Consider the following 10,775-nt stretch of genomic DNA (forward strand, 5'->3'; position numbering starts at 1 on the left):
AAAAAAAAAAAAAAAGTTGGCAAGGGCTATCCCAAGGACCTCTATGGAGATTGCCAAAGCCCAGGCCGCAGGGTGGGGAGCCCTGGCCGCACGGAGGGGAGCCCTGGCCACATGGAGGGCAGCCCTGGCTGCACTGCGGGGAGCTCTGGACATATGGATGGGAGCCCCAGCCACATAGTGGGGAGCCCTGGCTGCATGGACGGGAGCCCTGGCTACATGGTGAGAAGCCTGCGTGCTCTTGGCCTCTGCAGGAAGACTCCGCCTCACGCTTTCTGAACAGAGTGGCCAGGACTCCAGACACTCTACTCTTCTGTGCCCTTCCCTGGGGACCCGCCCATACCTGTCTCTGAGCAGGACCCACTAAACACCAAGCAGGGCCAACACGCACCCAGATGTCGGCGCTGCTGTTCGTTCTTCAGCGTGGCCAAGGGTGTCAGCCCCTCTGGCATGTGGTCATAGAGCTGGGACAGGCACTTCTCCTGGTGGTCCTCGTCTGCACCTGGCTTCACTGCAACAAGAACCACAGGCTCAATCCCCTCCCACTTGGAGATTTCTCTTTCAGACATATCTCCAGGTCCTTTCTTCTCCAGTTGTTTTTTTTTTTTTTTTTTTTAAGACAGAATCTTATTTTGTCACCCTCAGTAGAGTGCCATGGCGTCACAGCTCACAGCAACCTCAAACTTCAGTTCAAGTGATTCTCTTGTCTCAGCCTCCCGAGCAGCTGGGACTACAGGTGCCTGCCACAACGCCTGGCTGTTTTTTAGAGACAGGGTCCCACTGTGGCTCAGGCTAGTCTCAAACCCGTGAGCTCAGTCAATCCACCCACCTCGGCCTCCCAAGTGCTAGGATTACAGTGTGAGCCACCATGCCTGGCCTTCTCCTCCAATTTTAAAAGGCATTTGGGATAATGGGTCTGCCCGTGGGCACACCTCAGGCCACCTGGCCCCGTTGCTCACTGGGACTAATCACATTCCACGGGTTCATGTTTTGACCCTGAGCCCCCACATGTGACTTTCTCCAAGTTACCCACCTCACAGAACCGTCCAGCATAGCCCAGACGCTGGCACTGCCCAGCCTGAGCACCTCTGGAGGCGTCCACACCTACAGCGGGGCCCTCCCTTCCCTCAACCTCACACACCGTGGTGTGTGTCCCCTCAAACCTCACAAAACCCCTCCCACTACCTCAAACTCCTGACTCTGTCCCTGTACACAGACACGAGGCTCGCTTAGCTGTCCCTGCCCTCCCTGTTGAGCCGGAAAAGTCCGACTCAAATGTCAGTGTCTCTGGGAAACCACAACTACACCCAAGGTTCCAGCTGCTGCCCATTTGTGTCTCCACAGCAAACCCTGAGGCATGATACAGCATTTTTATTTGTTTCCACATCTTGCCCTGCACCACTGGACTAGGTAACCCAGTGGTAGCAGCTAACACTTCCAGAGGGGCTGAGATATACAAGGAGCTTGTCAGCTTTGTACACAGATACTTGGTTTTCATAACAGGCCTGTGAGGTAGGGTCTCTTTGTAGATCCACTTTGCAGATGAGAAAACTGAGGCATGATACAGCTAAGAGACTTGCCCAAAGTCACAGAGCTAATTAGCGGCAGAGCTGAGACATGAAACAGCCTGGCTCCTTTTAATTACTTCAGGGGCTGCCTTGATTTGTACTCTTTAATCAAAACTCCTACCTAGGCTCGGTGCCTCTGGCTCAAGCAGCTAAGGCGCCAGCTACATACGCCTGAGCTGGTGGGTTTGACTTCACCCTGAGCCCACCAAACAACAATGACAGCTGAAACCAAAAAATAGCCAGGCGTTGTAGTCCCAGCTCCTAGGAAGGCTGAGGCAGGAGAAGAATCTCTTGAGCCCAGGAGTTGGAGGCTGCTGTGAGCTGTGATGCCACAGCACTCTACCCAGGGCAACAACTTGAGGCACTATTTCAAAAAAAAAAAACCACCTCCTACCTAACCTCTAGATCAGAGCTACTGCTAGGTTGAGGAAAGTGAGCCACGTCTGGGCTCCTGTATTTAATTGAGTGCCAAGAATGCAGTAGAAAAATACACAATATTTGATGGCAAGTTTTTAAATATCAAAATCAATACAAAAAAAGCCTTGACGAATGAAACATCCAAATATCTTCTTGCCTCAGGCTCCAATATGGCTCAGCATAGATCCATCTACTGATCCCCATTTATTTAAAATTTTGATCACCACAGATTTTATAGCATTAATTTTGATTCATTTAATATATTACCTTGGCTGGGGACTCATGCCTATAATCCTAGCACTCTGGGAGGCCAAGGCAGGCAGATTGCTTGAGCTCAGGAGTTTAAAACCAGCCTGATCAAGAGTAAACATTGCCTCTATTAAAAACAGACAAAATAGCCTGGTAGGCTCCATACCTGTAGCACAGTGGTTACACCAGCTACATACACTGAGGGTGGTGGGTTCAAACCAGGCCAGGGCCAGGCCAGCTAAACAATTGCAACAACAACAACAAAAATAGCCAGTGGTTATGGCCAGGTGTTGTAGGCCCAGCTACTTAGGAATCTGAGGCAAGAGAATCGCTTAAGCCCAAGAGTTTGAGGTTGCTGCGAGCTGTAATGTCACAGCACACTACCGAGGGTGACATACTGAGACCCTGTCTCAAAAAACAACAAAAAAGAAAAAAGAGAAGAAAAGAAAAACTAGCCTGGCATTGTGGCAGGCACCTGTAGTCACAGCTACTCGAGAGGCTAAGGCAAGAGGATCACTTGAACCCAGGAGTTTGAAGTTGCCGTGAGCTGTGATGCCAGGTGCTCTACCCAGGGTGACAGAGTGAGACTCTGTTTCCAAAAATAAATATTACCTTAAAATGCTACTGATATTGATCACTGAGTTTTTGGCATCCCTTAGATTCTAGATCCCAGGTGAACACCACCTGCTTCCTCCCAAGCAAAATTATAGCTGTCCCCTCTCCCTTTCCCCACAGGAGTTTATGAAACTTAATTCCACCCTGTCCTGTGTGACATCTGCCTGGCTTAATCTGTCACTCGCATTCTCTGCCTTCAGGCTGTGAGTATCGCCAAGGCACGCAGGCAGCTCTCACTCAGCTCAGAGACTCCCCAACCCCCACACGAGGCACCCCGACCACAGCCCTGAGCAAGTCCCCAGCCCCCAAGCCTTACACTGGTGGTCAATGAGGAGAGTGGCAGTGAAGTAATGGGCCAGGGCCCCGTAGTGATGAGCCTTCACGCAGGCCAGGCTGGCCCAAGAATAGGGGATGTTCTCTTTGACCGGCTCCTGGCTCATGGCGGTATGCAGCTGCTGGTAGACCTCTCCCACCTGAAAGGGAAGGGGCATTAGGAAGGGGCAGCCAGACACAGGGGAACACAGGAACCTGGCTGCAGAAAAAGAGCCCTTTCTTCTAGGTAGCTGCCTCTGCCAGAGGCCCTTTCCAAAATCTGGGAGCAACTCCAAGGAACTCCTCGTGCTGTCAGAGTTAGAGTTTAACCCAGGGTTCGGCGGAATCAGGCAGCTGTCATGATGATGGTTTTTAGGCTCAGCTACAGATGGAATCGGTGATCCATATCTGAAGCACCAATACTTGCCAAGAAAACACAAGCCAGCGGTCCCAGCCGGGGTGGGCACGCTGCCCAGTTGTGGGCACACCGCTGTGGGATGCCTGTGCCGCTTCTAGTGCTCCTACGCCAACGTACCCTGCCCCCCCAGGAGTCTCAGGAACAGGAACTCCTTCTTACCCTGGCAGCCTCCTGTGCCACCTTCACCAGAGTGAAGAATTCGTTCCGGATCCCACGAAGGCTGACTTTCTCAAACACGCTTTCTTGGGCTTGTGCCAGCATCATTTTGATGAGCACACTGAGCATGGCGGGGCTCATGTCGTAACTTGGAGTATGGGTAAACGTCTCTTTCAGATAGTTTAAAACACCTGAAAGTGTAGAGTTTTTGCTTATCAGTTTGGGATCATATGTACTTCACAATGCTGTCATAAAGAATGACAAGCAAAAACATAAAACTGGTATGCCAGGCCAGGAGAAGTGGGTCAGGCCTATAACCCTAGAACAATGGGAGGCCAAGGCGTGGGGGGTGGGGATCGCTTGAGCTCAGTTAAGACCAGCCCAAGCAAGAGTGAGACCCTGTCTCTACCAACATAGAAAAACTACCCGGGTGTTGTGGTGGGCAACTGTAGTCCCAGCTACTTGTGAAACTGAGGCAGGAGGATCTCTGGAGCCCAAGAGTTTGAGGCTGCTGCGAGCAAGGATTGGTACCACGGCACTCTACCCAGGGTGACAGAGTGAGACTCTCAAGAAAAAAAAATGAATTTCAGTTTGGAGGTGGCCTTCCTTCTTCCCCAGGCACTGAGGCCTGCTCTGCAGAAGCCCCTTTTCCCAGTGAAGGCACAGATGTGGTGGCTCTGTTGTGTCAGCTACAGTACATTGGCAGCCCGCCACCCCAATTCCGTGAGACACAGGGGAGGCATGGAAATTGCTGAGACTACCGTGTCGGCTGATGCCTGCATGGCCCCACTCTGTGCAGCTTCCCAAATGGACCAGCTACATTTGCCTTCCAAGCTAGGGCAGACATTTTTGGGCTGATCCTGCAGCTCTGCCTGCAGACCCAGGTGGGCGGGGTGGGGGTGGTCCTGCCCTCCCCACCGTCCTCCTTTCAATCTCTGGGTTCCTTTTGGATCACTGAGGCACAATCCCTGCTCGAGCAAAGACAACTAACTCCCAAACCTGTCTCAGAACTAGGATGCAAAGTCTTTGAACATGCAGAGTACCCTCCAGGCCTGTGGCACTACCTCTCCCCATCCTCCTCTTCAAGAGCAGGTGCAGGAGGCCAAGCCCTGAGCCAGCTGATGAAGGCAGGGCAACCCAAAATCTAGACACACATCTTCACATTCAGAGGCTGCTGGTTCTGCTGGTACTGGAGCGCCACCTAGTGTTCTTGCTAAAAATAAACCCTTTTGAACTCTCCTGAATACCTAAGAGGATGATAGGCCATTTTAACACCAACTCCTAGAGCCAAAGAAGAACAAAGGAAAGTAGGAAAAGAGAAAAGAAAGTAGGGGGAGGAAATAAGAAGAAACCACACATGAGGAGAAACCAGGAAAAAAACTCTATGTGAAGAGCCAGAACAAATCAACTCCCCAAAGAAATCACCATGGAGCTACTAGAGAAGATCCCAGCTGAAAAGAAACTGTGGAAATGGGCAGTGCCTGTGGCTCGGTGGGTAGGGCGCCGGCCCCATATGCAGAGGGTGGCGGGTTCAAACCCAGCCCCAGCCAAACTGCAACAACAACAAAAAAAGAAATTAGTGGAAATGATAGAAATAAAATTTCAATTATAGATGGCAAATATGCTAAAGAGAATTGAAAGGAATGTGGAAGACCAGGAAAAAGAATTTGAAAAAAATGTCCAAAGAAATTAACAAAAGGCAAAACAAAGTCCTCCAGGATCCAGAGAAAATGAGAAAAGATATAACTGAGATTAAAGAATTGAAGGAGGCATTCAGGGAGTTTTAAAGAATCCCACAGCTTGAAGACAAGGCTCTGGAGCTAACCCCGTCTTTTAAAGAGGCAACAGAATTTTCATCAGCAACAGTGAATATTAGTAAGCTATGAAGTAATGTCTTCAATATTCTGAGAGAAAATGATTATGAGACTAAATTTCTATGCCAAGTTAAAATAGCATTTAAATGTGAGGGTGGAATACAGGAATTTTCAGACCAGCAAAGCCTCAGGAAATTTATTAGTGAAAAATCTTCTATGAAAGAATTATTGAAAGATGTACTCCCACAAAATGAAAACAATAAATGAAGGAAGAAAAATATATAAAAAGTCTAATAGACTCAAAGCACAGTTCTAGAGGAACAACCAGTGATAGCTGGAGCTTTCTCTCTCTCTCTCTTTTTTTTCTTTATTTTGGAAACACAGTCTCATTTTGTTGCCCGTGATAAGAGTGCTATGGCATCATAGCTCACAGCAATCTCAAACTCTTGGGCTCAAGTTATCTTTTTGCCTCAGCTTTTTTATTTTAGTAAAGACAAGGTCTCACTCTTGCTCAGGCTGCTCTCGAACTCATGCCATCAACCTGCCTTGGACTCCCTGCATGCTAGGATTACAGGCATGAGCCAACTTGCCTGGCCTGGAGAACACAGGGAAGCCAAGGTGGCCATGTGGATCGCCTGAGCTTAGGAATTCCAGACCAGCCTGAGCAAGAGTGAGACCCATCTCTACTAAAAATAGAAAAACTAGCTGGGCATTATGGTGGGCATGAGCAGTTCCAGCTACTCAGGAGACTGAGGCAAGAAGATCAATTGAGCCTAGGAGTTTGAGGTTGCTGTAAGCTATGACACCACAGCACTCTACCCAGGGCACAGAGTGAGACTCTATCTCAAAAAAAAAAAAAAAAAAAAAGTACTCATGCCTCAGCCTCCCTAGTAGGTAGCACCTGCCATCAGGCCCAGATAATTGTTATAATTTTAGTAGTAGGGTCCCCCTCTTTCTCAGACTGGTCTCAAACTCCTGAGACAGAGTCTCACTCTTTCACCCTGCGTAGAGTCCCATGGCGTCAGAGCTCACAGCAACCTCAAACTCTTAGGCTCAAGCAATCCTCTTCCTTCAGCCTCCCCAGTAGCTGGGACTACAGGTGCCCACAACCACACCCAGTTAGTTTTTTGTATTTTTAGTGGAGACTGGGTCTCATTCTTGCTGAGGCTGGTCTCAAACTCCTGAGCTCAGACAATCCCCCACCTCCAGCCTCCAAGAGTGCTAAGATTATAGGTGTGAGCCACTGTGCACGGCTCCAAAAATTCTTTTTAAAAATTAGCTAGCTGGGCGGCTCCTGTGGCTCAGTGAGTAGGGCGCCGGCCCCATATACGAAGGGTGGCAGGTTCAAACCCGGTCCTGGCTGAACTGCAAACAAAAAATAGCCAGGTGTTGTGGCAGGCGCCTGTAGTCCCAGCTACTCGGAAGACTGAGGCAAGAGAATCCCTTAAGCCCAAGAGTTGGAGGTTGCTGTGAGCTGTGTGACGCCATGGCACTCTACTAAGGGCAACACAGTGAGACTCTGTCTCTACAAAAAAAAAAAAAAATTAGCCAGCTGTAGTGGTGCCCACCTTAGGCCCACCAACTAGGAAGATCGCTTGAGCTCAGGAGTTGGAGGTTGCAGTGAGCTATAATTATGTCATTGCACTCCAGGCATGGTCACAGAGCAAAGACCCTATCTCAGAATAAAAAAAGGTTAAAATGAAAAATTTATGTGTATTTTACTATAATAAAAAATGGTTAAAATAGTAAAGTCTATGTTATGTATGTTAAAAAAACACTAGATTCTCTTCCAAAACAATTACATCTATATCAAGCAAGGAAACCAGCCTGTTCCCCTCTACAAGGCTCACCTAGAAAACCTGTGGGAAATTCCACCCATGGCTAGGCATTTCATGGAGGTGAAAACAGAAAGCAGGTAGATGGGGGTAGGGGCTTCCTGGCACTAGCTCACACAAAGGGCCTGGGCCATTCGGAAACCTGGGGCTTTTCCCCAGGGCCTCCAGAAATATCAATTCATTCCGCTCTGATGGAAACTTTCATGCTATAGCTCTCAGCTGACTCTTTTACACTTTAGAAAGTTAATTGTCAAAAGCATGAACGGACAATCAACCTGGGGCTGAAACACAATCTGTGGCCTGAATCCCATCTAACTGGTTCCTCTGGTTTGGTTGCTGAGCAAAGAAAGAAAAAACCAGCCTTGCAGGAGCATGGCACCTGCTGGGGCTATTTGTTCCCCTGGGGGTTCCCTCAGAGTCCCCACTGTTCTCAAGGTTCATTATATCTAAATCTCAGTAATGCTGGAGAGGGTCACAAACACGCCTGCCCGAGATTCCTCAGAAAGAGGGTCCAGGCAGGGTGGTTCACGCCTGTAATCCCAGCACTCCAGGAGGGTGAGGCTGGAATATTGCCTGAGCTCAGGGGTCAGAGCCCAGCCCAAGTAACCTCATCTCTACTAAAAATAGAAAAACTTGCTGGGTGCTGTGGTGGACACCTGTAGTCCCAGCCCCTCCTTAGGCCCAGGAGTCTGAGGTTGCTGACGTCATGGAACTCTAGCCAGGACAACAGAATGAGACTTTCTCCCCCGCACTCCAAAAAAAAATTTCTCAGAAAGAAAGGCAGGCCCAGAGAGTGTTTCAAAGGTAAAGAAATTGACTCCCTTGTTGTTTCATCCCCAGAGACCGCTCATTTTAACACGAGAACCCCTAATGATCAAGGTGGCAATGCCATGGCTTACAGAGCACACTGACATACCAAAAAAGCTTCTGTGCAGCTCGGAGAACCACAAGAGCACAGAAGGTGGACACTCCACTGGGCCACTGTGAACATCACACTTGGAGCCCCAGCCCGACCCACAGAGTCTGCTCCAGACACAGCCCGGGGAGCAGGGAGTGACGCAGAACTCTGGGTCACACAGGAGCCACGCTGGGTTCACTCAGAGCCCAGGTCTGCTGACCCAGGTTGGCGCTGAGCGGCTTTGCCCTCCATCCTGGAACTGTTCTTATACCAAGGAGCGTTTCAGGGGCCACTACCAGGGAAGAAGAGCTAGGAAAGCATTCGAAAGTCCTATAAGGAGGGGACCGAACTTCTAGGCATCCCTTGAGTGTGTCACTTGACAAAGGGCCGAGGACATGAACCACACGTGGGCAAACTTGACAGAATAAGCTCAGCATAAAACACAGGGAGTAATTTGCCCTCATGAGGTACAGCTAATAAAAGGAGGGGGGAGAAGTTATTATTATTATATTATTATTATTGTTATTGAGACAGAGTCTCACTCTGTTGCCCTATAGAGTGCTGTGCTGTCATAGTTCCCAGCAACCTCAGTCTCCTGGGCTCAAGTGATCCTCCTGCCTCAGCCTCCCAAATAGCTGGGACTACAGGTGCCCCCCACAAAACCTGGCTAGTTTTTCTATGTTTAGTAGAGATGGGGTCTCACTCTTGTTCAGGCTGGTCTCAAACTCCTGTTAGAGATCAGAGCTCAGAGGATCAATCTGCCTTGGCCTTCCAGAGTGGTCAGATGACAGGTGTGAGCCACTGTGCCTGGCCAAGAAAATTTAGGGAGGTAGTTATTCCATTCTTCACCACTGCCACCCTGAGGCCCCTCATTTGGAAAAGTTTAATCATTAACCAAAGGTCTCACTGTATGTTTGAGCCATCCTAGGCTGGGGAAACTGCTTTCAACCATTAAGCCTCTCTTAAAGGGAAGTCACAAGAGTGCCAAAAACTGGTCTGGCCCTTTCAGGCTTGTGAGAAAAGACGTGAGCTATGTTTCAGGGGTTCTGAAAGCCCTGCGCCGGGCAGGGCCCAGGCTCTGGCCAGGCAGCCCTCAAGGGAACACACCTGCAGCTCTCTGAAAGGCATCTACGGCGCTCTCCAGCCCAGCTTGTGTCTTCCGATCGCACCGGGTCCCAATCTGGGTGTACAGGGCACCGATATTGAACAGGACACTGGCCTTCTCTAGAAGCAAGTTCTGCTGGCTGACCGGAACCCCAGTGAGGGAGTCATACCTATTTAAAAGAAAACACACAAATTACTAGGCTAGTTAATGTCACTTTGAGGTGAAAACAGACAAAATTCATTTTTTTTTTTTTTTTTGAGATAGAGAGTCCCACTACATTGTCCTCGGTGGAGTCCTGGGCCTCACAGCTCACAGCAACCTCAAACACTTGTGTTTAAGCAATTCTCTTGCCTCAGCCTCCCAAGTAGCTGGGAACTACAGGTACCCACCACAACGCCCAGCTATTTTTTTGGTGCCGTAGTTGTCATTGCTGTTTAGCAGACACCAAGCCAAAAATTCATTTCTTGAATAAAATTCAAAAGCTGCACATGCAGGCTCAGCCGCCTATAGCTCAAGTGGCTAAGGCGCCAGCCACATACACTAGAGCTGGCAGGTTCGAACTACAACAGAGGTGGCAGGTTAAAATCCAGCTCCAGCCTGCCAAACAATGACAACTAAAACCTAAAATAGTGGGGCATTGTGGTGGGCACCTGTAGTCCCAGCTACTTGGGAGGCTGAGGCAAGAGAACTGCTTAAGCCCAGAAGTTGGAGGTTGCTGTGAGCTGTGATGTCACAGCACTCTACCCAGGGGGACAGCTTGAGGCTCTGTCTCCAAAAAAAAAGCAAGCTGCACATGCAAGGAAGCTTTTGTGGGGGGGGGGGTCTGTAGCTCTGTGGGTAGGGCCCAGGCTGGCAGGTTCAAACCCAGCCCAGGCCATGCAAACAACAATGACAACTACAACAACAAAAAAAGTCAGACGTTGTGGTGGGTACCTATAATCTCAACTACTCAGGAGACTGAGGCAAAAGAATCGCTTGAGCCCAAGAGTTTGCGGTTGCTGTGAGCTGTGACGCCATGGCACTAATTGCAATCACAACCACAAAAATGAATAAATTGTGACTTGATTAAATTAAAAAGCTTCTGCACAGCTAAGGACGTAGACAATCTACAGAATGGGAGAAAATATTTGCAAGTCATATATCTGATAAAGGTCTAATAGAATCTACAAAGAACTCAAACAAATCAGCAAGGAGAAAACAACCCTATTCCAAAGTGGGCAAAAGACATACACAAAAGCTTTTCAAAAGAAGACAGACAGGCTCGGTGCCTGTGGCTCAAGTGGCTAAGGCGCCAGCCACATACACTTAAGGTGGTGGGTTCGAATCCAGCCCAGGCCCACCAAAACAACAATGATGGCTGAAGCTAAAAAACAGCTGAGTGTTGTGGCGGG

General features: G+C 49.1%; 1 protein-coding gene across 1 annotated transcript in view; it reads right to left on the reverse strand.

Annotated features, from left to right (window-relative positions):
- The window catches only part of RHPN2 (rhophilin Rho GTPase binding protein 2), a 74,261-nt gene that overhangs the window by 11,221 nt on the left and 52,265 nt on the right, over positions 1-10,775 (reverse strand). The window contains exons 7-10 of the mRNA XM_003798430.3: positions 9,387-9,553; positions 3,736-3,923; positions 3,163-3,319; positions 389-508 (exon numbers count right to left, since the gene is read on the reverse strand). Coding sequence (XP_003798478.1) covers positions 389-508; positions 3,163-3,319; positions 3,736-3,923; positions 9,387-9,553 — 632 coding nt within the window. The remainder of the gene's footprint in view (positions 1-388; positions 509-3,162; positions 3,320-3,735; positions 3,924-9,386; positions 9,554-10,775) is intronic.

The sequence above is a fragment of the Otolemur garnettii genome, unplaced genomic scaffold (assembly GCF_000181295.1).
Source record: "Otolemur garnettii isolate 467f Iridium unplaced genomic scaffold, OtoGar3 scaffold00135, whole genome shotgun sequence".
NCBI classification, from domain to species: Eukaryota; Metazoa; Chordata; class Mammalia; order Primates; family Galagidae; genus Otolemur; species Otolemur garnettii.